At 45.6% G+C, this 27,999-nt stretch overlaps 2 protein-coding genes across 5 annotated transcripts; one reads left to right on the top strand and one right to left on the bottom strand.

The window, feature by feature from the left end:
• Nucleotides 1–9: 9 nt before the first annotated feature.
• On the bottom strand, nt 10–11,857 carry ADPRM (ADP-ribose/CDP-alcohol diphosphatase, manganese dependent). 4 transcript variants are annotated; one of them, XM_017349066.3, is made up of 5 exons: nt 11,722–11,816; nt 10,935–11,083; nt 4,479–5,095; nt 3,477–3,593; nt 10–471 (listed from the first exon to the last, which is right to left on the bottom strand). In XM_017349066.3, the coding sequence occupies exons 3-5, from the start codon at nt 5,077–5,079 to the stop codon at nt 161–163; spliced, it is 1,029 nt and encodes a 342-aa protein (XP_017204555.2). In that variant the 5' UTR covers nt 5,080–5,095; nt 10,935–11,083; nt 11,722–11,816; the 3' UTR covers nt 10–160. The 4 variants fall into 4 exon arrangements, with proteins under 4 accessions (XP_017204555.2, XP_069917492.1, XP_008268942.2 ...); XM_070061391.1 differs by lacking the exon at nt 11,722–11,816 and adding an exon at nt 11,223–11,402; XM_008270720.4 differs by lacking the exon at nt 10,935–11,083 and having other exon boundaries at nt 11,722–11,857.
• Nucleotides 11,713–26,130, top strand: SCO1 (synthesis of cytochrome C oxidase 1). Its single transcript, XM_008270718.4, has 6 exons — nt 11,713–12,131; nt 12,624–12,714; nt 14,179–14,376; nt 15,093–15,185; nt 21,461–21,576; nt 25,317–26,130. The coding sequence occupies exons 1-6, from the start codon at nt 11,880–11,882 to the stop codon at nt 25,449–25,451; spliced, it is 885 nt and encodes a 294-aa protein (XP_008268940.3). The 5' UTR covers nt 11,713–11,879; the 3' UTR covers nt 25,452–26,130.
• The last annotated feature ends 1,869 nt before the right edge of the window (nt 26,131–27,999 follow it).

Below are 27,999 nucleotides of genomic sequence, written 5' to 3'. Positions count from 1 at the left end.
AAATGCACATTAAAGCCATAAATACATTTTATTACACAAGCAGAATACCTATCAATGGAGCTGATAGTTTTTATTTTTGCTTTTCTTTTCCTTTTGTTTGGGGAAGCAAACACAAAGCAAAGTCATTTTCCTTCTACCAAGGAAAACAGAATGAGTCGGACTACAAGTGTAGAGCTTTCTCCTTCTTGTAGTTCATAACTCTGTCTGGAACTCTCCCTCTCCCTTTCAACATCATCTTGTCGGGATAGACATACACAGTGCCGAAAGCTTGGCTGTTGGGAGCTGTTTCAATAATGCCTTCTAGGTTGACATGGTGCACACCAAAAGGATCCTGGGCGTAGCCACCGTCATGAGTGTGACCAGCAAAGAAGCACACCACACACTGGTGAGACCAAATGACTGTCAGGGCGTCTCTGTAGTTCCAGGCCAGGCACACGCTGTCTGAGGCCTCAGGGTAAATGGGAAGATGGCCTGTGAGTTAAAGAAAAGAACACTTTGTCAGGCAATTAAGAAATCTCTCTTTCATCAAGGCAATGGCTACAAGCTAGTACTCGGGGAAAAAAATATGTATGTGTATTGCTACCTCACTATCCCAATGAATGAGATCACGGAAAATTAACACACGTGAAGAACTCCAGCCATGTCTCGCCACAGAAAGAATGGTAAGATAGTTCACATAATGAGGCGGGACAGGGTACTGTAGAAGCTAAACCCCCAAATCTCTGATGTCTACAGCATCTCAAGTTATACAAATACCATGGGAGATCAAGGGCAGTCTCCGTAGGGCAGTCTGCAAAGGTGGCCAGAAATCAGGTGGATGCTTTGCTGGGATGCAGTCTCATTAAATATGAATGTTACACACACAGCAAGATGCAAGACTCCATAAAAGAACAGTTCAGGGCCAGATCATGGATTATGTGTCATTTATATAAACACTCAATGCCTTAGACCTGATTCATGGGACTTTATAAACACACCCAGGAGACCAAGGTAGCCAAATCCACTTTACAGATGAGAAAACTGATGAGAGCAGGGAAGGTCTACACTGGGTCCTGTGGGAGATGTGTGGAAGCACAGCCAGGAGCATTCTGAACTCCTGATACCAGTGCATCAAAGAGCTCAAACCACATGTCAGGCCACAGATCTTACTCTGAAGTACTGGCACCAGGGCTTACTGATCTTTGCCTTTTCCCAACAAATCACTTTTTTCTGTTATTCTTCATTTTTATTCTGAAATGTAAAAATACTTCTGCTTAACATCTATTTGTAACACAAGCTAAGAAAAAAAAGAGGAGGTGGGAGGTTAACCGATCCCTGAAGCAGGAAAGGAATGCGTGTTCCTCTTTCTCTGAGACACACACACACACACACACACACACACACACGCAGACCACCCTTCAGGCTGTGTCGACGGCTGCATCTGAGTACACTGGGTAGAAAAACTCATCTAGTGAGTTCCTGAGGCATCTGACACAATTAGCTCCTCTCTTCCGGAAACACTTGACTTCTAAGACAGCCCAGGTTTCTTAGTGGTGTCTTCCTCATTTTCTTCCAACGTCAAGGGCGGCTCATTTTGTCTCGATACTTCCCTGACATCTCACTGGGGTACCTAAATGCATGGTCCCTGGACTTCTCTATCCACACCTATTGCCTGGTGATCTCAGTGATTTATACAGCACCTCTTCTTCACTTTCGACTTCCACATTCACATATCTAGCCCAAACCTATGTCTGGACTGCCCACTGAACATCCCACCAACGTGTGACAGGCTTCTGAAGACCACCGTTTCCAAACCTGAGCCACTGCCCATTCCACCCAAGCCCCCTTGTCCTGTAGCGTCCCCTGTCTCAGCCAAGGAGACAACTGCACAGCCAAAACTCAGAAAGTCCACAAAATGACCTGTGTGAGTAGCCACAAGGAAAGCTAAAAGCAAACAAAACAAAACAAAACAAAATTCTGTTTCACTTTAACTTTTAAACTCTACTAAACAAAGCCTGAGGCAGTGGGTGGTTAAAGATCTGCTTACCCAGCTTCTGAACTTACAGCAAGTGGCAGTGGCAGAAAAAAACCTGAGACTATTAAAGTACACAGGGGCATTGCCATCAGCAAAAGGAAACGACAAGGACACAGGGCAGCAGGGAAAGAGGACTGGGAGATAAACACAGATTCTAGTCTCCATTCTGTCATTCTCCATCTTTAAAATTAAAGACAGTGCTGTATAATCTCTAGACCCCTTTCAGCTCCAGTACTCTAAAGAAACAGGAAGGCTGGCCCTGGAAAACTAAAAAGCTGGCAATCATCAAGAACTTACGTGAAGTCAAATGTGTCACTCCCTAACCATAACCTTGGGGGCCACCTTAACTCTCCCAAGCCTTGCATGACAGCTGGCATCTCAGCACATCAATGGAAGACTACACTTACAGATGGGAATAGAACTTTTTATTATCAACCTATTATTTTCAAAGGGTTTTCATATCCATAATTTCCTTTGATAACATTCAGAGAAGTAGCAGTTTCTAGGTTCAATACCCGTGCTGGGCCACACAGTTCACACAAATAAAAGCCAGACGGCATCCCAGCTCTCTGTCCAGTCTTCTCATTTACTGTGCCACACTGACTCTAAAACGAGGGCTGCGATCTCAGTCCCAAACCAAGCCCAACAGCCATAGTGTAAATCCAAATTTGGTTCCTCCTCTATGTGTTTGTGCACGTGCCCATGTGTACATGAGTGTTTTAAGTACCCCCACCTCCCTATTACTTCTGACGGCCGTGTGTCCATACACAATGACATTAATGGAAATGCTATGACCATTTCCTTGTGTGGCTGACTCAGAGAACGAACCTGCTCACTGCAGCTGTGGCTGATCCCTCAGCTTTGCTTTACCTGAGCAGCAGGTATCTCTGTTTGTGTCTGATTCACTGATAACCAGGGCTCCTCAACATGAAACTGGAACTCAAGTCCTCATTTAAAATTTACCACAGGAACAAGTGTTTGGCCTAGCAGTTAACAACAGGCCAGTTAGGATGTCCACATCAGGGGTGCCTGGGTTCAACTCCCAGGTCTGGCTCTCTGGGAGACACAGGTGACAGCTCAGGTACCTAGGTTCCTGCCACCCAAGCGGGAGGCCCAGGCTACCAGCTTCAGATGCAGCCATTTAGGGAGCAGACCAGCGGAAGGGAGCTCTTTCTCTTACTACATAAATGGAACCCCTTGTGGAGATTCTGCTGTGAAATCCAAGGTAGCAACTCACAAGCCCCAACACACGAACATGTTTTTGTTCTTTTATAATTTGCTCCTGACTCACACTTAGGTGTTAATATTATATTCAGGTTGTATCTCAATAAAACATTTTAAAATAAGCGTCTATTTTGTGTAAGGAGGACGGCAAAACATAAATGCTGCTAGCATGCTTTCAAAGCCAACATATCCTTGTTTTGAAAATGCTAGTGTAATCATAAACATTTTAAATACTTACTCACAATCACCACTTTTTCCTGGTTTGTGTCAGAGAAGGTAAGGACTTCATTCAACCAGGTCAGCTGTTCTTGGCTGAATCCTCCATTAAACTGGACAAACTGGGGCTCAGAAAGTCCTGAATGAATTCAGTAAGTTAGACCCATCAAATGTCACACTCCCCTTCCTTTTGTACTTTCAAATTTCGCTACTTCCAGGACACTCATTCTTCCCTTTAAGAGTGTTTGATTAGCAGCAATCACCACAATGTAGAGCGGTATTACCCATAAACCACCCTGCATCTTACTCCTAGTCTTGACCTCCCTCTGCTATGCCACTGGCTTTCCACTGCACTGGGGGAAAAAAAATACTCCCTCCCACAACCACTACATATGAGCAGCTACATATTCTTGTACCTGTTTACTCCCCCAAATCATCTTCTACCCCACCAGCCTTCCCTGTGTTCAAGAATGCCAGAGTTCCAGGCCACCTGAAACCTTGGCACCTCTTTTTCCTGCCACCTGCTAACCTCCTGTCCCACCTTCTCCCCAAGGACACCTCCAGTCATCTGGGTCTCAATCAAATGACAATCTCCTTGGAGAGGTTTTCTTTGATCAGCTAATTCAGAAGAGCACCCCTTGTCCTTTTCCGCAACATTCCATTGCATCAGCCTCTATGGAAATTATCTTGCTTTGGTCTCACTCATCTGTCCTGCTCACTGACTTCTTTTGGTCCCTCATTCACCCATTAAAAAACAAATACTATTGTCAGTGTGGTTAGCAGGTCTGAATAGAGCCCTATGGAACGTGCCCAGCCCAGAACAGGCATCCAGGTACCTGTTTCATAAAAGAATCTTGAAACAACTATCACCAATCTATGTGACACCAGGCTCATGAGAAATTCTGACCCTGAGTAACAGCGACAATATACTTTTACCTTTATCGTCCATCTTCCTGCTGAATAAAAGGTAGCTGAAGAATTTAAACACAATGTATTAGATTCTCAGCTCAAAGGAATAATTCACCTTGAGAACTATTCAATTCCGTATTTGGATTGTGCTCCCTCAGTATCTTCATACACTGCTGGTATTTTGGAGAAGACTCATCCACACCCAAGACGCTCAAGTCATAAGCATCAAGTAAAATGAACCGAAATTTAGGGAATGGCACAAAATGATAAGCATAGTAACTCTCTGAAGGCACAGTCTCGGGATGATGTACAATCCGATCTTCCAGAGACTTAGTGTTGAGTTTAGAGCATGTTAAATAGTCTCTACTGAAGTTGTAGAATTCATGATTTCCCCACGTGTGATGAACTGGGACTTTCAGGGTTTCGAATGTGTTCATAACAAGTTCTAGGGCCTTTTCTGACGCTTTGTACTGTGCATTGTATCCATCAATGACATCTCCAAGCTGCAGGACACAACAGGGGCGGCTGCTCTCCTTATTCCACTCTTCAATGGCATCCTGTAAGTGCAGAAGGCTCTGCCTGTAGTACCTCCGCCTACTTCCCTGGAAATTATAGCCATCGTCTAAGTCAGCATATTGAATATCTGCTATAACTCCAAAGGAGAAGAGACATTCCGAACTTTCACTTAAAGTTCCAGGATTTGACTTCTCATCCATATCTCCAAACCAGTTCCTAAATAAAGTTTAAAAAAAAAAAAAAAAAAAAGCCGGTTACAAACATCTTAGTTTTCTAAGTTATCTTAATTTTCTAACTGTACACAAAGAAAACAGTAAAATTCAACTTGACAGTTAATTCCCTAAGCAGCTTGGTACAGAGAAAAGTGCAGTATAGTCTTAGGTTGAAATTACTAAGCCTTAGTTTTCTCTTCAGGAAAATAAATGACAACCTCTCTCCACTGAAAGAAGAACAATTTACAAAAGGGTACCATCCTATTAATGAACAGACATTCTAATTCCACTAAAGCCAAGTTCAACCTGGACTAATTTCTTATTTTTAAGAAACATGCACTTATTTCAAACACACATATATATCCTTCCTACAAACAACAAGCAGTTCTATCAAAAATTCAAGGGTTTTTTTTTTGGGGGGGGGGGTTGTGTATTACACTTATTGTACTTTATATCTGATTTCTACTTCTTTGTTGGTGTTTCTCATAGTTTATATCTGCATTAATGAGGGAGACAGTCAAGATGCAAAAAGAGAGGAATAATTTTAAACCAAAAAAGAAAAAAAAATCCAGTGGAAAAACTATTCATTGACGTGACAACTGTCATGCTTATGATATCTACAAGCATTTATTAACCTCTACCCCACAACCAAAACAGAAAATGTCATCTTTGTTTTATTCATAGTCTCTGCACACCATCAGTGGCCAAGAAAGGCAAGGGATTTAAACTTGAAAAAATATTATTATATTGTTTACCATCTAAATTTATAATCTCTTAAAAGAGCCAAGAACACTAGCAATTAAAATAAAAACCGGCCGGCGCCACGGCTCAGTAGGCTAATCCTCCGCCTTGCGGCGCCGATGCACCGGGTTCTAGACCTGGTCGGGGCGCCGGATTCTGTCCCGGTTGCCCCTCTTCCAGGCCAGCTCTCTGCTGTGGTCAGGGAGTACAGTGGAGGATGGCCCAAGTGCTTGGGCCCTGCACCCCATGGGAGACCAGGACAAGCACCTGGCTCCTGCCTTCGGATCAGCGTAGTACGCCGGCTGCGGCGGCCATTGGAGGGTGAATCAACAGCAAAAGGAAGACTTTTCTCTCTGTCTCTCTCTCTCACTGTCCACTCTGCCTGTCAAAAAAAAAAAAAAAAAAAAAAAAAGTCCAGGGTCCTAAATTATCAACGATTTTTGTTAAAAAAAAAAAAAACACAGTAATATGGTGTTTGTATTTATTAAAACCTAGTTGTTTCTAAAAATTCATTTGACTTTCAAAAATTACTTTAAGACTCCTGGTCTCCTGTCATTTGCCCACCCCTCCTATGGAGTTGCTATTTAGTCCTGTGCAGACACGTGAAATCCGTTATCAGAACTCTAATGTCAGAGATGCAGGCAACAACTCCATAATCAGAATAAAAATTAGCCTTCAGTTTGACTTCTTTAACAATCAGCAACCCTGCTTCATTCTAGAACTTGTCACAAATGATACTGTCTGTGTAATCCACCAAGCTGTAAGCTTCAGCCACTTTCCCTTCTTCCTTCCCCTGGTTGGAGACACCTTGCCTAAAGCAGCTTCCAAAGAAATGCTCTGGTGTTCTCAGGTTCTTGTTCTTCACTCATGTTTTCCTGAGTCCCCCCTAAAAACCCCACTAGGTACCGAGTTAGTGAATATACATGAGGAGTGGTACAACTGAAATAATGGGATTTCAACGATGGGGATGCATCTAAAATTACAAGAAATGCAAAACTCATCTGCATCAGCTGAAAATCTCTGGTTGTGTCGGGTTTCAAACATTTGCAATTTCAAGTACAAATGACTAGGAGAATCAAATCAGAAGATAATTTGGCAAGCACATCATATGAACAATATTACTGATGCTGAGATAAAACTATTTACGGGCTTGCTCTCATCCCCTGCCAAACAAGCTTCTTTGTTTTTATGTTTAAACTTGGAGCCTCCTGGGTGGTAATAGGTATCATGGATCTCTGAGGGGGGATTTAGTCCCAATTAATTTGATCTTCTCATCAGTACACAGTTGTTATTTTTGCCTAACCAGTATTCATTTCCTGTTCTTTGGGTAACAGCATCCCAATTTTCCTTTAAGCACCTACCCAATTCCCCACTCTCAGTTCCTGTGGTTTGATCTCCACCCCCTGGCTGGGGAAAGGGAGGGGCAGCCAGAAGGCCCAGCCTGACCTAGAAGAGCCCAGTTTCTTGCAGCCAGGTAAGGGCAGGTATATAGCACTAGCCAGGCCAGGTCAAGAGTTCCAGCAAAAGTGCTGCAACTGCTAAGCTGAAAACTAAGACTGGAGCTTCTGAGGAGAAGTTAATGGAGAAGAAATCCCACATGGAAGGAAGCAGATCCGCATGATGGAAAGAAGTAGATTCCTGGAACATTTGTCCCTGCTAGCACTAATACTGGGCATTTAGTTATCCCAGCCAATAAACTGTCCCTTGGACTTAAAAAGCCAAATCTATTATCTGGTGCCAGAATCTTCTCAATTATAAGACTCACAGCTACACTAAGATTTGGCAACCTTTTTTAAAAAGTCATGCAACATGCAGGAAACCACAAAAAGGCACACATTTCAAAGCAGCAATGTGTTCCAGTTTGGGGCTAAAAAGAAAAAAAGGACTGAATACATACAGCATTTTAAAATAAGGTTAAGGTTAGGGATAGGGTAACAACTACAATTTTCGTAAGTACATTATTTTGGAGGGGCAGCGTTGTGGCACAATGGGTTAAACGTCTGCGTGGGACACTGGCATCCCATATCAGAATGCCAGTTCAAGTCTCAGCTGCTCAGTTTCCAATCCAGCTCGATAATGCACCTGGGAAAGCAGCGGAAGATGGCCCAAGCACTTGGGGCCCTGTCCCACTCCGGGAGACCTGGATGGAGTTCCAGGTTCCTAGCTTTGGTCTGGTCCAGCCCTAGCTGTTGCAGCCATTTGAGGAGTGAACCACAGGATCAAAGATCTCTCTAACTGCCTTTCAAATATAAGAGGCAAGAGGGCCCAACAATGCCACAATCAGGGACAGATGGCATCAGAAGTGAGCAGGGAACTGACTCTTCTAAGCTGGTTCAGTCTTTCATTTTATGCCTGAAGGATACACCAGGGAGCTGGGAAAGATTCATCTGGGAAAGATTCATCCTGCTGGACAGAGACTGCAAACTCAGTCACCTCCACTGGAGAAAGCTAGCATTAACAAGCACTCTCATGATGGAACTGTTTCAAAACACTCCCTCTTCTACCACACACACACACACACACACACACATCACAGAGCTAGCATTAACAACATTCTCATGGCGGAATGGTTTCAAAATACCCCTTCCTCTACCATGCACACACACCCCCCCCAAACCTAGCATTTAGAGCACTCTCATGACAGAACGGTTTCAAAATAACCCCTCACTACCATTCACACACACAGCCCCCAAAGCCAGTCATAGGCACATGAGGATAACTCTGTTTTTATGCATATTTTAAAGGCCTATAATATACAGGTTTTTTTTTTTTTTTAAGCTTCTAAAGTTTAGAGATGATACAATCTGGAAACACAGACACACACTCCAGGACCTAAGGAAGTAGGAAGGATAAGAAGTTTTCAGTGAACTTTGTCCTCGAACTTTCACCTGCTCCATTTAATATGTGCTAAGTTATCTGTTTTATTTGAAGAGTTATTATGAGAAACGGCTAAAACCTTTGTAGATCTAGGACTGAATTAAAGTCCCAGCGTCTCCTACAGAAAAGCTTACTCCCATTAGGTTGTTGCGATTCACCTGAGTTCTAGTGCAGGGCAAATTTCTTTGCACATCTCTTTAATCATACAGCACTATGTGCAGGTTAAGAAAGTACTTTTCAAGTTACTTATCTGAAAATACATCTGTCTAGAGAGCCTCAAGATAAAAGAAATGTTGGCAAATTTTTAATAGAACACAATAATATGGAAAAGCCTACAGCACTTCCTCTCCAAACTCCTACAAAATGTCAATGGTGTAGTCAGCAAGTAGTCAGAATTCTGTGAAAACCATCGTAGGCATAAGAGACTCTTAAGAATAGGAAAAAATACCCACAGATGCTTAATTGGTGAAAACGTGCTGTAAGGTATTTCTGAACAAACTTTTAGGAGGCTGAAGTTCCTTGTGGAAAGCCCTCAGGCACCTGTGGTGAACCTGTAGTGGAAGTTAACCCCAGGCGGAAAATATGCTTCCTTCACACTATGGTCAAAGCAATGAGGGTGGAGGGGCAGGGACGTCTGGACATCAGAAAGATTCTGCTTTGAGGCACAATTGTCATAGAAGCTCAAGGCCTACGTCAAAAGTGTCTCAGGAGAGGGGTGGGTGAACAAGCTTTAATAAGCAGAGACCGTTAGAGAAAAAGGGGAAGGTCTTGAAACCTAACTGTTGAATTCTACAGTGACAGCAAAGGCTTGTGGGTAGGCACAGGAGGGAAGAGGCTTGACCTAAGAGGAAGCAAATATGTCACAGTGCCAGAAGTTCTCTAACAGCCTCACTGTCCCAGGCAAACCAGACTAAAGCCATGTCAGACACAACATTCATCAGCCCTGTCACTACTGACAGAACAGGTAACACGTCCCATCGCTCTCCAGGAAAAGGCTCTATAGTGGAAAAAAAGAAAACTCACTTGGTGATTTTGGAGGTTTAACAGTAGCAGTAATAGGGACAGGCTTACACTGGGTAAGCTGCAAAACACCTACTCAGTGTTTTTAGAGGTTAATATTTCACTTAATATTACTATGAGCTTAATATAAAAAAATTTTAAAAAGCTTTGATAAGCAAATTACAGATAAATCTATTTAAAAATTCCTTAGGGTAGCCAATGTTTAGCCAAGCAGTTAAGACACCCACAACCCACATCAGAGTACCTGGGTTCAATTCCCAGCTTCAGTTTCTTACCAATGCAGACTGAGAAACAGCGTTGAGAACTGAAGTGATTGGGTTCCTGCCACCCACAAGGGCGACCTCAGCTAAGTTCCTGACTCCCACTTTGAGCCCCTGCCCAACCCGGGCTATTGCCAGCATTTGGGGAATGAACCTGCAGGTAGTAGTGTGCTTTCTCTCTCTCTCTGTGCCTCTCCAATTAAAATACACACACACACACACACACATAAAAATAAGCATATTGGGGCCAGCACTGTGGCATAGAGAGGAAAGCCATTGCTTGCAGTGCCAGCATCCTATATGGGCACCAGTTTGAGTCCTGGCTGCTCCAATTCTGATCCAGCTCTCTGCTGTGGCCTGAGAAAACAGTAGAAGATAGCCCAAGTGCCTGGGTCCCTGCAACCACGTGGGAGACCTGGAAGAAGCTCCTGGCTACTGGCTTCAGATCAGCGCAGTTCCGTCCGTTGTGGCCATTTGGGGAGTGAACCAGTGGGTAGAAAACCTCACTCTCTCTTCTCTAATTCTGCCTCTATGTAACTCCGCCTTTCAAATAAATAAATTTTTTTAAAAAAATAAGCATTTATATATACATATATATTTTAAAAAGGAATCACTTCAGCAAATAAAATGTAATAGATCCACTGGAAATATTAAATGTTAACTTATAGGACGTGTTGGATCGATTGACCTACGGCTGAGCAGTTGAAGAGAGGAATGCTGATTTTGCGTTCTGTCTGAATAAGCAAGGTAGTTTTATTATCTTTTGGTCAACCATAGGGAAAAACTCCCTGAGAAAAGAGATGGGTGGAAATCTTAACCACAACCAACTTCAAGACAGAAAAAAAAAAAAAATCAGTTTGATAAACAACAATCTGATGTATTCAGCAAACTTTTAAGAATTCTTCCGACTTCGAGCATACATTTCAGAAAATTCCAGCTCAATACCTGCGAATCAGAAAACAGGGGTATCGGTGGACTGCGAAGTCACTAGGTTAGACAGCGGCACACGTGGCTTGTGGGGCCAGCTCGCTGTCAAAACAAACAGGCGCACGGTCTCATGCTCCTACCAACAATCAGTGGGGCCGGAGCCACGCCTGGAAAAACAAGCCAAGCAGGAGTGCACCTCAGAGTCACGAAGCCAGGTAATAATACCCGTATTATTGTTATTATTATTTTACACACACACACACACACACAGAGTCCCGGAGAAGGCGGCCACCCAGGCAAACGTACAACTTCCTAACGGGGCAGGGGAGTCCGTGCGAGCCATTTCCAGAAACTGGGGCCCCGGAGGGCAAAGCTGAACACGGGACGGGGCGGGACGCGGCGCGCTTCACACCCGGGCTACTTCACCGCGCAGCTAGGACACAGACAAGCGCGGGGCACCGCGGCCACGCTCAACGCGCCCTGGCCGCCATGACGGGTCCGCGGCTCCCTCGGGGCTCGCGAGGGCTTCGCCGCCTTGCGGCTCCTCTAGCTCGGCCTGCAGGCTGGGCTGGACGAGGGTGACAAGAGTGACCGGGCAAGGAGGGCACAGACCCGCCTCTCTCCAGGCCGTGTTTCCAGCTGGGGCGTGAAGCCCCCCCAGCACTTGTCCGGACACAGCCGCGCGGCCGTAACCCCAGACACGGCCTCCCTCCCCCCGGCCCAGCGGTTTCGCTGCCCTCCCGGGGCCCGCAGAAACAACTCGGGACGTGCGGGACCCGCCTCCCAGCATCCAGGAACCACCTACCACACGCCGGTTCCTTCGCTTCAGATCTATCCAGCCTGGCCGGAGACTGCGTCACCATCGAGCAGAGCGGCCAGAGCGGCCCCGTCCAACTTCCGGAGGAAGCGGAACCGGCACCGGAAGCTAGGGGGCGGGCCGAAGGAGGCGCGTTCTCCAAGCTCATGGCGGGGCTGTTTCTAGGAGCTCGTACGGTTGTGCGGCTTCAGGCGGGCCAAGTATGGCGTTTCCCGCCTCGAGGACGGACGCTGTGGGACCCGCCGGAAGGGACCGTGAGGGTCGTGCGGCGCCAGCAAGAGGCAGTGTGGCGGGCTTCGGGGCTCGCAGGCTTCAGCAGTGCCATGCCGCCACCCCCGGGGCCATCGGGTTCCGAGCCCAAGGGCCGGAAGGACCCAGCGCGCCCCTCCCAGCCTGGGGTGAGTGCGCGGCGGGAGGCCTTCCCCACGCCGGTCGCGGCTGTCGCGGCGGCCTTCCCTTGGCTCCGGATCGACGCCTCCGAGTGTCCTGGGCCTGGCCCGAGGTTGTCCCCTTACTCGGCAGGCTTGACGTGGGTGCCGGAGCCTCCGACCGCGTCTCCCCGATCTGCTTGGCGTTTAGGCTTTTGGGGGGGGGGGGGGGCTCTCCTGCCTGGTACTGCAGTTTCTCTGGGCACAGAAACTGACTTGGCCACTTTTCCCTGGAAGTTAAATGTGTGGCTTTGACGTATTTCGTGTGGGGACCCCAGACCTGCCCGCACCCACAGAAACTCAACGTTTTCTCATCCCGAAGGGACCTGAAAATATTTTGTTGCACGTTGAACGAGATCATAGCTCATGCATCCGTGTATTGAAAATGACTGTGTTCAATTTAGCATGTCTGAACATTGACCCGTGGCTGAATTTGTGTTTCTGCAATGTCCGCCCCAGTAGCCTGTTTCCTGGAAGTCTCTAGCAGTCACGTTCGCTATTGGAGGAGCTTTGCTGGCCGGGATGAAGTACTTCAAGAAGGAAAAGACGGAGAGTGAGTAGACAGCGTCCAGGAGCCCCGGAGAAAATCCTTCCCGGCTATGAATCGGCGTTTCTTTTTTGTTGTTGTTTTTAAATTGTTTATTTTTGGAATCATTTTACATTTACAGAGGCGTTGCATGGCTGCCTCAGACAGTTCCCCCAATGTCAGCATCTTACATGACCACGGCACAGTTATCAAAACTCAGGAATTAAGGCTGATCCTCTGCCTGCAGTTTCACCTACAGTACTACAGAGCTGGCCTCGATTTTTTTTTTAATTACTATGAAATAGCCTTGAAAGTTCCTAAATCATTTGAGAATATTTGCTAGCATAATGCCTCATTATCAAATGGTTCATTGTGTATTTCTACAAACAAGTACATTGTCCAACATAATCACCTCCTCTGGTGGCTCTTAGTTTCTCAATGTCCTGTTCTATTACTGATTATGTCAGTTTATTTGGTCATGAAGTTGTCTGCCAGACTCCTTTCACTGAAAGCTTAACTCTCCTGTAAATATGTATCTTATTTGTGTATGCCGTCCCCCATCATGTCTGCTTGGACTCATGGTTTCCTATGTATTCAGTGAGTTGTGATTTAGTATTCACTTTCTTTTGTTGCTCAAATTGTCCTGAAGGAGCCAGTGGGTGCCCCTTTGAGCAGGCGTCTGTGCCCTTCTGACACGTTTCAATGTCTGAGTTCTTCCTTCTGCTGCCTGAGGTTCCAGGCTTATCTCCCAGTTTCTTTGCCTCAGCCCTGACAGAATCTCTTTCTCTTTGGAATCTCTTTCCTCTGAGTCAGAGGGTCCTGTTTAGGTAAGTTGATCAAGGCTCATTGCTGTCAGTCTGTGTCTGCTTCCAGTCCTTCCGGTGGACAGTGTGAGGAAACAGAGGCATGTATTTCTGTTTCTGTTTCATTTCTGCAGTTTTATTTGAAAACCATGAGCCCACACTGGTACTCCTGACTCCTCCCCAGTACATAAGGTTCATTCTCATTTTCTCCCCTTCTGTAGTTCTGAGTGTAATTCTGTTGTCTGTAATGTATCTGCTTATGTCATCAGTTAAGGTCCGGTCGCTGCAGCCCCCTCCCCACACAGCCGGCACCCCCGGCCTCAGGTTCCCTGTGCCAGGTCGCTGCACCCCCACCCTCACCCCCACCTCTGTGCCCAGCTTGGGCTTAGGTGTCTGCTCTGGGCCCCTGTGACTCCTCCCCACACCCAGCATGGCTTCACCTAATGGCTTAGGGCTGAGATGTTCTGGAAGAGGAAGAAACGATTTTACTGTGTTCTTACAGTGCTTACTATGTACTAGCATTTAATTTAGTTTTGCTGTCTTAGGCTTATTTTTTCTGGAAAGGTTAAAGAGTGTATGTGTTGTGTTTCCCTGGTTATTAGTATACTACTGATCAGATAGCAGGTGTTTGAATACCTCTGCTTAGATTGACACTTTTTTTTTTTTTTTTTTTTGGTGTCCCTTTAAGAGCTGGAGAAGGAACGGCAGCGAAGCATCGGAAAGCCTCTTCTTGGGGGACCATTTTCCCTCGTCACTCACACTGGGGAGCCTAAAACTGATAAGGACTTCCTGGGCCAGTGGGTGTTGATTTATTTTGGTTTCACTCATTGCCCCGACATCTGTCCAGAAGAACTGGAAAAAATGATGCAAGTCGTGGATGAGATAGGTAAGGAAGCCCTCACTAACCTACCAAGCTTATGTTCACTTATGTTACTGCATTGTTCACATTCCTGTGCTACATGGAGTGGGGTATTGTACATAGGTCTGTGGGAAACACAGAATGTTAGCATTCAGCTTGTTTGTTGCTGTGACCCTGTCCTCCACCACGCGAAGTCAGTTTCGATGCTAAATGTTAGGTCAGTTAAAGACATCAGTAGGGCCGGGGTGTCCCTTAACTGTTTCATAATGTGACCCTGTCTTTGCTGTAGCCTTCCCATGCCTTTTCCCTGGTGGCTATGAAGCTGAGAGTAAGACTGTGGAATGGTCTACTCTTGGTGTTTTATTAGTCTGCGTTGCAAGGAAGGGTGCTGCTTTGTTAAAATGAACTGGCAGGTTATTCAGTCCCTGTTTGTAGTGTGCCTGCTCTTAAGATAAGATGGGGGAAAGAAACAACTGCAGTGGTTTGGATTGAAAGACAGGGTGACCACTTGTCATGATCCAGCGTCTGTGCATCTGCAGGTGTGTGATGGGGAGTTTCTCTGCCTCCACCACAGGTAATGTATGCATCCACTCCTCCCAGGGGCTGTTCCTCCCCCTTGCTCTCCACCAGCATACTCACGTCTGTGTTACTTAGCACCTTACCAAAGGGCTTGCAGCATCCCCTGCCATCGCCCGTCTCGTCTCCTGCACTGTGACTGCTGACTAACTGGAGCTTTCTTCCAGATGATATTCCCAGTCTGCCAAACTTAACTCCACTCTTCATCACCATTGACCCAGAGAGGGACACAAAAGAAGCCATTGCAAATTACGTAAAAGGTGAGTTTTTTATTAACAATACTTTACATTTATACAGTGTTTAAACTTTTTAAGATGTCTACTCATTTGAATCTTAGACTACCTTGTGAAATAGGACAAATGGTTTTGTCACCAGTTTTATAGGTGAACAAAAAGATACGCAGAGCTGTGCCTGGCCAGTCAGTAAATAATCCGATTTCTCAATTTCTGGTGTGGTACTCTTTTTATCTTGTAGTTTGTTCTTTTATTTATTTGAGAAGCAGAGAAAGAGCTGGTTCATTCCCCAGACTGCAGCAATAGCAGCTCAGTCTAGCACTCCCACCTGGGTGGCAGCAACCCAGTGACTTGAGTTGTAGCCTGCTTCTTTCCAGCGTGAGCAGTAGCAGGAAGCTGGAGCCAGGAGCTCCAGGAATCAAACCCAGGCACTGTGATATGGAACATGGATGTCTTAACCAGCGTCTTACCCACCAGACTGAACATTGGCCCCTATTTTGTTGTAGAGGAAGGATTTGAACTTAGCCTTCATGTATCAGCTAAGCTAATAAAACCTTAAGTTGGAGCAGTGAACATGGCTTTTTTATTTTTTTTTTTTATTTTTTATTTTATTTATTTTTTTTTGACAGGCAGAGTGGACAGTGAGAGAGAGAGACAGAGAGAAAGGTCTTCCTTTGCCGTTGGTTCACCCTCCAATGGCCACTGCGGCCGGCGCGCTGCGGCCGGCGCGCTGCGGCCGGCGCACCGCGCTGATCCGATGGCAGGAGCCAGGAGCCAGGTGCTTTTCCTGGTCTCCCATGGGGTGCAGGGCCCAAGCACCTGGGCCATCCTCCACTGCACTCCCTGGCCACCGCAGAGGGCTGGCCTGGAAGAGAGGCAACCGGGACAGAATCCGGCGCCCCGACCGGGACTAGAACTCGGTGTGCCGGCGCCGCTAGGCAGAGGATTAGCCTAGTGAGCTGCAGCGCCGGCCGAACATGGCTTCTAATTCCAGCTCTTACCCTATTCATTGCTTTATAAAATTTTGATAGCATACATTCAGGGAGTAAGTACACAGGGAAATTAAAGATGAATAATTCAATATAAACATATTTTCAGTGCAATAGATGTTTTATAAGTGAAATATTTGTGGCCAAAATATTTAGCTTTTAATGGAAGAATTTCAAGTCAAACAATTGCACATTCAGGTTTAAACCTATCGGATAGTTTGAAAGAATGTGAATTACAGAATCGAGGGTGAATACTTCGCTTCTAATTCAGCTGGGAATTTGGGCAAGTTGCTTAATTTCTCTAAACTAATTTTTTCCCAACATAGATGCTTAAGAAACTAGGAATTTTAATATTAATTATGAGGACATTGATTTAGTTACTAGTCGAAGGACTAATGAACAGTTTTATATTTGTGTTTATTATATGACACATTCAAGTGCCATTCTCTAAAACTTGGGAGTTATTTAAAAATTTGTGAAGATCTATATATTTTATTGTTTTTAACAGATTTATTATTTGAAAGGCAGAGTCAACAGAGAGAGAGAAAGAGAGACTGAGAGAGAGAGAGAGATTTTCCATCCACTGGTTCACTCCCCGGGTAGCCCAATGGCCAGAGCTGGGCCAGACCAGAGCCAGGAGTGAGGAACTTCTTCTGAATCTCCCACATGGGTGCAGGGATCCAAGGACTTCGGCATCCTCTGCTGCTTTCCCAGGCGCATTAGCAGGGTCAGAAGTGGATCAGTAGTAGAGCAGCCAGGACTAGAACTGGCACCTACATGGGATGCCAGTGTCATAGGCAGCGGCTTCACCCACTACACCACTACACTGGTCCCTAAAGTGTACATTTTGAAGTGTGCAGTGTGTTATTTTGATGTGTGTTTGTACCCCTATGTTCAAGAAGATGAACATCCTTATCACCTGCAAAGGTTCTCTATGCCTTGTTAATCCTTCCCTCTCCCAACAGCTGTGGGACTGTTTTCCAGGATGGGATAGTTTTTGTAACCTACAGATTTGTAAATGGAGTTACGTGGTTTGCACTCTGTTTTTTGAATGGCTTCTTTTACTCAGCCTGATTGTTTTGAGATTCATTCATAGTTAAGCATACTTCTTATTCCAGTTATTTTTATTGCCAAGTAGTAATACATTGATAGGCGTTAGAATTGTCCTTGATTTTTGGCTATTAGAAATAAAGCTGTTAAGGGCCAGCGCCATGGCTCACTTGGCTAATCCTCCGCCTGCGGCACTGGAATCCCATATGGGCCCCGGGTTCTAGTCCCGGTTGCTCCTCTTCCAGTCCAGCTCTCTGCTGTGGCCCAGGAAGGCAGTGAAGGATGGCCCAAGTGCTTGAGCGCCTGCACCTGTGTGGGAGACCAGGAAGAAGCACCTGGCTCCTGGCTTCGGATCAGCGTAGCTCTGGCTGTGGCAGCCATTTAGGGGGTGAACCAATGGAAAGGAGACCTTTCTCTCTGTCTCTTCCTCTCACTGTCTGTAACTCTACCTGTCAGATAAATAAATAAATACATCTTTAAAAAAAAAAAGAAATAAAGCTGTTAAGAATATTCACAGATAAGTTTTTGTAAGAATGTATGTTTTCATTTTTCTTGAGTAAATAGTATGAAATGGCTGGATCATATGGTGTGTTCCTGCTGTCAGATGTGAGAATTCCAGCTTCCCCACCTCATCTCCAGTCTAGGAATTGTACAGTCTAATAGATTTTAGTGATATCTCATTGTAGTTTTAATATGCATGTCCCTAGTGACAGTTAATTTATCTTTCCATTTCCTACAGTTAAAGGATCTTTCCATGCTCTGCTTTCCATATGGCTTTGGTGAAGTGTGTTTTCACATCTTTGCCCTTTTTTTATGGAAATTTTTGTTTTCCTGTGTTCAGTTTATATTCTGGATACAAATCAGGTTTATGAGGGGCCTTCAAAAAGAACATGGACAGTGTAATTAAAATATGGGCATTTTCCTTGAACTTTTTGAAGACTCCTTGTGGGATCTGTACATGTGTGCCAGTTTGTGGCTTGTCATTTCCATCTCTCAACGGTGCCTTTCAAAGACTAGTCTTTTGGGAGAGAGTCTGACCTAGCAATTAAGATGCTGCTTGGTGGGCTGGCGCTGTGGCGTAGGGGTAAAGCCGCTGCCCGCAGTGCCAGCATCGCATATGGGTACCGGATCGAGTCCTGGCTGCTCTGCTTCCAATCCAGCTCTCTCCTATGGCCTGGGAAAGCAGTGAATGATGGTCCAAGTCCTTGGGCCCCTGCACCCGCATGAGAGACCTGGAAAAAAGCTCCTGGCTCCTAGCTTCAGATTGGCATAGCTTCGGCCATTGCAGCCAATTGGGGAGTAAACCAATGGCTGGAAGACCTCTCCCTCTCTCTCTCTCTAACTCTGACTTTCAAACAAGTAAGTCTTTAAAAAACAAACATGCTACTTGGAACACCCGTGTTCCAGATGAGAGCACCTGGTTTCAAGTGTCCACTCTGGTCCTGCTTCCGTCCTGCTGATGAGCACCCTAGAGGCGGCAGTGATGGCTCAGGAGGTTAGGTGGCTGCCACCCCAGGGGAGGCCTGGACTGAGGTCTGTGGCCCCGCCCTGCGTGTTGTGGGCGTTTGAGGAGTGGACCAGCAGGTGGCAGCTCGTGAGTTTTCTGTTCTGTCTTACTGCCTCTCAGATAAATAAAATAAATGAATAAAAAATCAACAATTTTCAGTTTTCCTGTAAGTCCAGATTTATCAGTTTTTTTTTTTTTGTTTTTTTTTTTTTTTTTTTTTGACAGAGTGGACAGTGAGCAGTGAGAGAGACAGAGAGAAAGGTCTTCCTTTGCCGTTGGTTCACCCTCCAATGGCCGCCGCGCCCGGCGCACCGCGCTGATCTGATGGCAGGAGCCAGGAGCCAGGTGCTTATCCTGGTCTCCCATGGGGTGCAGGGCCCAAGCACCTGGGCCATCCTCCACTGCACTCCCTGGCTACAGCAGAGAGCTGGTGTGGAAGAGGGGCAACCGGGACAGAATCCGGCGCCCCGACCAGGACTAGAACGCGGTGTGCCGGCGCCGCTAGGCGGAGGATTAGCCTAGTGAGCCGCGGCGCCGGCCCATCAGTTTGTTCTTTCATACGTAGTACTTTTCATTTGCTGTGTAAAAAAAATAACCTTTACCTAGTCCAAGGTTACAAAAGTTTGTTTTCTTTTTGAAATTTAATTTTTATTTCATGTATTTAAGCAGGTTTATTGGGAATTTAAGCAGTAGTCTAATTACTTCCTAAAGCAAAAAAAAACCAGATATGTGTGAACTTACTGTGTAATACACAGTCTTCAGTTTACATGAGCTTTATTGGCCATTATTTTTATCATGTACTAAACAAACCAGAGTATTCCCCACGTGAGTAGACATCTGAATTGCTGAACTTACCTGATGGCAGTTTTCTTCCACAGTGTATGTGTACAGTGACAGATGATGTAATCATTGCTAGCTGTGTTTAAGGGGGAGTTTTAAAAATGAAGTTGGTATTTAGAAAATTATTGTGGGCCAGCGCTGCGGCTCAATAGGCTAATCCTCCACCTGGGGCGCTGGCACACCGGGTTCTAGTCCCAGTCGGGGCGCTGGTTCTGTCCAGTTGCTCCTCTTCCAGGCCAGCTCTCTGCTGTGGCCCGGGAGTGCAGTGGAGGATGGCCCAAGTGCTTGGGCCCTGCACCTGGATGGGAGACCAGGAGAAGCACCTGGCTCCTGGCTGCGGATCAGCACGGTGCACCGGCCCCAGCACGCCGGCTGCAGTGGCCATTGAAGGGTGAACCAACAGAAGGAAGAACTTTCTCTCTGTCTCTCTTTCTCTCACTGTCCACTCTGCCTGTCAAAAAAAAAAAAGAAAAGAAAATTATTGTAACTTCTGCAGTTGAATTTTAAAGGATAGTGTGAATGTGCGGATAATTCAGGTTTCATTCTCTGTTCATTTCCTCATAGAGTGGGAAAGACAAGCCACCCTTCCTACTTAGAACCTGAACAGTTTTAAAATTTTATTTGTCATTGTTCATTTTATTTGAAAGGGAGCAGAGACCTTTTTTCTTTTTTAAATTAATTATTTATTTGAAAGAGACAGAGAGAGGAGAGGCAGAGAGGTCTTCCATCCGATGGTTCACTACCCAGTTGGCCACAATTGCCAGAGCTGTGCTGATCCGTATCCAGGAGCCAGGAGCTTCTTCTGGGTCCCCCACGTGGGTGCAGGGGCCCAAGGGCTTGGGCCATCTTCTGCTGCTTTCCCAGGCCACAGCAGAGAGCTGAATCAGAAGTGGAGGGAACTCAAACTGGCGCCCATATGGGATGCCGGCACTGCAGGCGGCAGCTTTACCCACTATGCCACAGCACCGACCCCACCATCTGCTGTTTGACTCCCCAAATGTTCACAACAGCCAGGGCTGGGCCAGGTTGAAGTCAGGAGCCTGGAGCTCAATCCACGTCTCCCACATGAGTGGCAGGGACCCAATTATTGAGCCATTGTCTTCCCACAAGGTGCATGTTAGCAAAAATGCTGGAACAGAAGTGGAGCCTGGACTCAAACCGGGTACTGTGATGAGGGATCAAGGTCTCCCAAGCAGCGTCTCAGCTGCTGGGCCAAACGCCTGCCCCAGTTCCTCAGTTCAGATGAAGTAGTCAAGGGCTTCTATGTCTTTGGAAGAAAGAACTTCTGTTAAAAGCTGGGTTATCAGTTCGGTAGTCTGATGAGATCAGCTGTCTTAAGTAACTCTGCCTGCTTACTTAATATAAATTCCAAAAGCTTAACAGCTGTGATGGTTCACCCTTGGCCCTAAACATTGTTACAGCCGCCCTTTTAGTGAGTATCTGTTGTCCAGCTCTTTCAGGTGTCAAGATAGAACCTGATACCTGTATTGCTATTTGCTGGGAAATAAAATACAGACATTTTGATCAGTTATGAGCTTAATTGTAAAACAAACTTTTTTCTCATTTGACACAATGAAAAACTATAGTACTGAATTCATGATCATATTTTTAAATGCAGTATATATCAAAAGTTCATGTGAGTATTTTAAAAAAATAAATCAATTGCCAGTATGGGCTTAAATAATTAGAATTTATTTCCTCCAAGTCTTTACCAGATAAGCATAAAAAATTGCTTTAGGAGTATTAACAAAGAATTTTCATTTTTCTCCTGCGGCTCTCTCTTCCTTTGTAGCCCGAAGAAGTGCTTCCGACTCGCAAGAAGACAGAAGCTGCAGGGCTGCTTTGCAACTTTTTCGGGGAGGGATGATTGTCTTGCTTGCTTCTGGTTTTTTACTGACTGTCTCACTTTTATTCAGAATTTTCTCCCAAACTGATCGGCTTGACGGGTACCAAAGAAGAGATCGATCAGGTCGCCAGAGCCTACCGAGTGTATTACAGCCCAGGCCCCAGGGACGAGGATGAGGACTACATCGTAAGTGAAGGCTTGAGCTCGAACCCGTGGCGGCTGCCTGGGGCGGCTTTAAATGACCCACTGGCTTCAGAGACGAAAGCAGCACTGGGATTGCAGTCAGTCCCTCGGGAATGTGGATATTTGAAAGAATCGTAGGAGCATATTGTTCAGAAGATGACTTGTTAATTTTTATTCACTGTTCTCATAGTTCATTTAATGGCCTGTTTCTCTGTTTTAGAGGCACAGGAAACTATGGGCAATACAAAATCAGATCTGGGAAATACAGAGGCAACCTTCGTTTGTGGGCAACACTTACTTTAATTCTCCCTTGCCTTCCATGAAGAAGTGCAAGGTACATGATGTTTTGAGTGTTAGGCCCCAGGAACTGCATTTTTAGGTTGATTGAGAATTCTGAAAAGCAAGAGAAAGATGAAAGCTATCAGAAGGTAGACTTTCCATTGCTTTGCATATTAGCTATATCCCTTGTACAGCTCGCTGATTGATACATGCTATTTAGTGATTAGGTAGAGACATCCAGTTGTACTTGGGTAGCTCTTGTAATAAAGAGCTGTCTCCTCCCTACTTGGTGCTGCCCGGCAGTCTTAGGCTCGTGCCTGAGTTGCTGTGTTTCTCACTAGTGGTTTCTTGGGAAACACCAACAGTGGCATAGACACCACCCCTACCCACCCAGTTTTTTCTCGATGTAGACTTTTTCTTATCACAAGAAGAATCAGCAATGTATGTTACTGCATTTTTCCCCCTAGTTGTCATATTCTGTTATTATGCAATAATGATTGGACAGAGTGGTTAATCGTAAGAGCCTTTTTAGCAGCAGAACTAGTTTTGGGGGGAATGATGGTCAGGACCCTGAGGGCCAGCTCCTGGGGCCCACCCCAAGAGAGCAGTGTGTGAGGGTCATGTCCTTCTGGGGCTTTGTCTCTCCTGCCCCTTTGGTTGCCCTCTGGCCTGTGAACCTGGAGCTCATTGTGAGTTCTGTAGCCTGAAGCCAGAATTCAGAGTGGGTGCTGGTCCCTGTTTAAGCCCACACAGCAGTCGTACCTTCAGGCTCTGGTTAGGGAAGTTAGAACTCAGACAAGAGAAATGAGCATTTTTCTTAAGCTCCAAGTTTAAGGGAGGTAGAGGGACCTCTCTGTTCTGCCTCTTGCAGTAGCAGCCTGCGAAGAGAGAGAGTAGGGTGAGGCGGTAGCTGAGAGAAGAAGCGTGCAACAGAGGAGCTTTGCGTGCTTCTGTCTTTGTAAAGAGCTGTGGAAGCTGGTTTTGAGTTTAACTCAGCAGAAGCAGATGAGGCAGTTGAGTTTAACTCAGCAGAAGCAGATGAGGCAGTTGACTGTTAAATATCTATGAGGCTACTTTAAAATATTTATGGAAAAATGGATTTTTAAGGTTATGTTTATTTTTGGTGCAAAACATTTCCAAAAATCCCATAGTTTTTTTGTAATAGGCATTTTTCGTGATCTTTTTGAAGACACCCCCTCCACAGTCCTAAACTAGGTGACACTTGCCTTGTGCATAGAGCTCAAACTCTGTAAAGTCAAACAGATTTTACAAATGAAACCAAACAGCTTGTGAAACACAAATTTAGAACAGTCAGTTCAAGTCGCAGAGAGGCTTTGCTGAAACCAGCATGGCGCTCACTGTAACAGGAGGCTGGCACGGGCCCAGGTGCGCCGCGCGCTGCCCCCTTGTTTTCTCTTTGCAGTAGTGTGAAGCCTGTGCCTTGACTGCTGGGCTTAGCCGTAGTGCATTATTTTCAGGCTTCTGCCTCTAATCAGTAGTGTTCAGCTGGGTGCCAATGGAATCATGGACAAACCAAGCACACGTTTGTACTCATACTGTAGATTATCCAGAATATAGATACTATGTTTTTAGTTTTACAGATTAAAATGCAAACATAAGTCTGATGGAGACATCTTGAACACTAGAAAACATTCTAGACCCCATTTTAAGAAATACTGGTCTTAAAAGATTTTGACCTTTTGGTAACAATGAGTTCATTGCTGTTTGTTAAATCAACCAACAGGGGGAGACACTGTACAGCTTCTTAGATTTCTCGTTAGTTGGACTTCTGTCTCTTGAGGTCACGGATTTCCATCCCTAAGATGGTATGGGAAGCTTCGGTTGAGATGTAGTGACCTGAGGGAGTGAGAAAGTGCCTTAAAAGTGAACCCTGAGAAGTAGTGGAATGAGTTTTTTTTCATATCAAATAACAGTAGCAGAAGGTAAACTTCTGGCTTTTGGATGGAGTCTTCAGAGTGATGATGTTTGTAAACTGGGCATTCCAAACATTTGGGATTCCACTGAAAGCTAAGTCTGTACTAGTATTGCGTGATATATGTAAAATTACATCATTATGTAGGCATTAGTTAGGAAATACTTTGGAAAAAAGGAATGACTTTCAACTTAAGATAATCAGTTAATAAAAGGAATATGTGTAATGAGAAGCCTTTTTTTTACCCATTAGTTTAGCAATGTTAAGAAAATATATTATCAGTAGGAATTAAACTGAAAAAAGGAAGACATGGGAGGAAGAGAGGTATAAGGTATGGAGTAAGACTTGCAGGAGAACCGGGGTTTAATTCTGATTCCTGTATCAGTGTGGAGAGGCACAGAGGCCATCTTGCTTCTGCAGTAAATTGCTTGACAAATGTGCCCACCAGCTGTTGGAGCTTTCTTGGTGTGCATTCTTTCCTTATGTGGGTAGCAAGTGGCTCTTTCCATTTGCTACCTACTTATGAATGTGTGTGTATAAAAAACAACAACCTCATAGACATTTAATGTGTGCTGGGGTATATTTGGGGGTGTCTGCAGTTGGATATGTGAGATCACATTCCTGTCTTGCCAAAGAGCGATCAAGCATGCAATAAATTCCAAGGATTCTTAAGTGTCAAAGCTGCTCACTTAAAATTGAATTTTGTGGAAGTGTCTAAAAAAAATTGATGAGTAATCTAAGCTTAAGTTAGAGCTGAGAATGTTTTAGGAACCTTGCCAGGAAAATGGATGATGAGTTGAAGATGCCTCCTTGGGGGTGTGGCATTTGGGTCTTCCAAGGAGTTCCCAGGGATTTATTTCTGATAGGATTGCTTGAGGTAGCAAATGAAGACTTCCTAAGGGAAGAACATATCTTCTGATTCTGCTTGAGATGATAATATCAGGACTAAACATTGTGCTAACAGATCATAGAATTAAACTAATGGTTAGTTTTCTAGTTTCTTCTCATAAAAGATGGTAAACAGGATTTAGGCAGTAGTGAATGATAATCAGTTCTTCCTAAAACACAAAGGACTATGCCCAAGAATTTACTGAAGAAAGGAGCTTTGTTTACCAACACTTTCAGTTCTAAATGACCTCTCTGTGTAACATGGTTAAGGGGGCAGATGAGATACCTTACTTAGAAAGGCGGGCCTTTCCAGACTCACTGCTGGTTTTTCGTAAGCATCGTGTTAATGGGGACCTGCAGACCTCGGATGGGTGGGTATGTGAAGAACTACACTGAGAAATTCCAAGTCCTGCCAGTGGTGTGAGCAGTAGCCAGTGCAGATTTCTGGAACACCAACGATTTTAGAGAGTGTGCAGCTGGCTGGATTTGCTGTGATATGCTTAGGCCCATCCCATAAGTCACAGCTACTGCAGACCTATTGAAGCATATGCGTAAAGTCCTCTTATCCTGCAGCATTTATTCATTAACATAAGCAGCTTCTGTCGGTGAATGTCCTCTCACGCATGCCACTGCCCCTTTGCAGGTGGATCACACAATAATAATGTACTTGGTTGGACCAGATGGTGAGTTTCTAGATTATTTTGGCCAGAACAAGAAGAATGCAGAAATCGCCGGCTCGATTGCGGCACACATGCGGGCACACAGGAAGAAGAGCTAACTGTGGCAGCGTGCTGCTGTGGGCCGGTGTTGCCTTGTGAAACAAGAAGGAAGCTCTGTCTCCAACGTATGCCTGTGCAGCCTGCAGAACGGCCTTCGTACCATGAGCACAGCTAATTTGGACACTGTGTTACCCTTGGGTTCAGTCAAGCCTCCCAAGTAGCCGCCATGACACTGGAGGACCAAGTTAAAGTGAAGCCCATGGAGATGGGACCTGAGTTCACTGCCTGCATTTCCCTCAGGAACAGGGCCTCGGAGCCTGTCCCTGGTCTTGCGCCTTTGCTTCTACGGGTAATGAGACTGAATTTTACAGAAAAGAGAGTAATTTCCTCATCTCTTGGCTTTCCTCTTGTTGACTTCTTGATGGCTCCTAACATGTTACGTTCTGTGCCATTCAGAGGTAATCATGACACTTGAAAGCCTAAGTTCCGTTTTGCTTGTGAATGAAGCACTGTCAGGTGTGCGTTTCATTCTCCTATCTGCTGGGGCTGGTGTGACTAATGAAGAAGCAATCTATTGTTGGGAGAAAACCCATAGTGCGATTTCTCCAGGGTTCTTTTATGTGATTTTTAACTGAATGCCTCTCCGGGTTGTCAGTGACATTAATCGTGAGTGTGATGCAGAGTGTTTTTCTGCAAATGCTGGGTTGCACTGTGTGTAAAATAAAAGTATAATACTCAGTTTTGCAATGCAAAGGAGCATGACCTTTTGGGGCTGAAGAGTGGGCACAGCTGGCAGCCACAGCCCTCAGAGTGGGTGACTAGGAGGGTTCTTATAAAAGTGCTGGTTTCCAAGCCTAGAGCTGACTTCACTGAGTCAGGGGTAGGATGTAGAACTGAGTCCCCAAGAGGTGTCCTGTGTGTCCGAGACGCCGGTGGCCTGGGCACCGTGCAGTGTCTGTCAGGGAATAATAGCCTGGCCCACCTCCCAGTGTGTCAGCTAGCTGCTCAAAAAAGTGGTAATTGAAAAAAATGAACCTTGCCTTTTATGGCTGACTTGAACTTCCTGGGCCCTTGGACTTGACAATTATCTACTTGAAGCCACTGTCTCAGGGCAGACGCCCCCAGAATGTTCCAGTGAATCCTGAAGTGCAACAAGGACAGAGCCTGGTTGGAAAACTGATTCTGTGTACACATCAGTTGTGTTCTACGGCACATGGTACAGGCCCCCGTTAGGACTTGTAAATTCTCTGCAATGGCCAGGCTGAATCTTGTCCCCCCCAGACTCTGTGTTGCAGTCCTAACCCTGGTCCTTCAGAATGTGTTGTATTTAGGGCCTTCAAAGAGATGGTTGGGTTAAAGGGAGGCCCTTATCTAACATGACTGGTGCCCTGCGGAGGAGAGGAGGACGCAGGCACAGTGGGCAGGCCTCATGAACAAGATGGCATCCACCAACCAAGGGCGATCGCCATCCCTGCCAGCAACCTTGATCTTACACTTCCTAGTCCCAGAACAGCAACAAAATGAGTGTTTAAGCCAACTAGTGTGGCATTTTTGTTGAAGCAGCCCTGGCAAACCAATGCAGCAGCCCATTCCTTAATAAAGAACTGCAAGGGGGCCGGCACTGTGGCCTAGCAGGTGAAGCCACCGCCTGCAGTGCCGGCATCCCATATGGGTGCCAGTTTGAGTCCTGTCTGCCCCACTTCCGATCCAGCTCTCTGCTGGATCCTGGGAAAGCAGTAGAAGATGGCTCAAGTCCTTGGGCCCCGCACCCTTGTGTGAGACCCTTAGGAGGCTCCTGGCTTCGGATCAGCGCAACTCCAGCCATTGTGGCCATCTGGGGAGTGAATCAGCAGATGGAAGACCTCTCTCTGCCTCTCTCTAATTCTGCCTTTCAAATAAATATTAAATAAAATCTTTTAGAAAAATAAAGAACTGCAAGGTGTGATTGAACTCAGATGTAGTTGGTTGGGAAGGACTTTCTCAGGAGTCTTGTCGAGAAAGTTAGGAACTTACTAAAAGACTGGACTTAGGTAGCAGGAGGTATTGAATATCTGCGATGGCAAACATTTGAAGCGGGCGGCCCGGTCTAAGCCAGCAGACGTTCGTGCGCATCTCGGCAGCGAGCCTGCTCTTAGATAAAATGCGTTCTTCATTCTCAGCTGTTGCAGGTTAGAGCCTGGCTGTGATTTAGAGAGGGAACAGCAGCTTTTGAAGAACGCTTTCATTTGCTCTTCGTTCCAGTGTCAAGTGTAGAGGCTTAGAGAGGCAGGATGTTAGGACGGAGGGCAGGGGCTCAGCAATGATGCCATCCAGGTCACCCTTTTGACGCCTGAGGGGACAATCCCAGACTCTTAAGGTGCCCAGCTTGAGTCGAGTTTCTAGTCAGGCAGGTCCCTGCTCTTCCGCTGCTGTAAGCATGCTTACGTAGACCGGCGAGTCCAGCGGTTCTCCCCATGAGTCTTGGGAAGGGAAATCAAGGCTGCCTTTCAGTGGAGTCCCACTTGAAATCTGTCTGAGTGGGATAGAATTTTACACAGGACTCCTCAACGACATTAATATTTTAATGATTAATAAGAAATATTTTAGTGATTGATTCTTACTAAGACA

This window comes from Oryctolagus cuniculus, chromosome 17, assembly GCF_964237555.1.
Source record: "Oryctolagus cuniculus chromosome 17, mOryCun1.1, whole genome shotgun sequence".
Taxonomy (NCBI): Eukaryota; Metazoa; Chordata; class Mammalia; order Lagomorpha; family Leporidae; genus Oryctolagus; species Oryctolagus cuniculus.
This window is presented reverse-complemented; position numbering and strand designations above follow the sequence as displayed.

Excerpts from the sequence above, each read along its gene's own strand:
- ADPRM (XM_008270720.4), bottom strand. The coding sequence starts at position 5,079 with ATGGATGAGAAGTCAAATCCTGGAACTTTAAGTGAAAGTTCGGAATGT. Across the intron at positions 3,594-4,478 it reads GGAATTGAATAGTTCTCAAG|GACTTTCTGAGCCCCAGTTT; the intron begins GTGAATTATTCC and ends GAATTCATTCAG. Across the intron at positions 472-3,476 it reads GGAAAAAGTGGTGATTGTGA|GCCATCTTCCCATTTACCCT; the intron begins GTAAGTATTTAA and ends TTTAACTCACAG.
- SCO1 (XM_008270718.4), top strand. The coding sequence starts at position 11,880 with ATGGCGGGGCTGTTTCTAGGAGCTCGTACGGTTGTGCGGCTTCAGGCG. Across the intron at positions 14,377-15,092 it reads GCAAGTCGTGGATGAGATAG|ATGATATTCCCAGTCTGCCA; the intron begins GTAAGGAAGCCC and ends GCTTTCTTCCAG. Across the intron at positions 15,186-21,460 it reads CATTGCAAATTACGTAAAAG|AATTTTCTCCCAAACTGATC; the intron begins GTGAGTTTTTTA and ends ACTTTTATTCAG.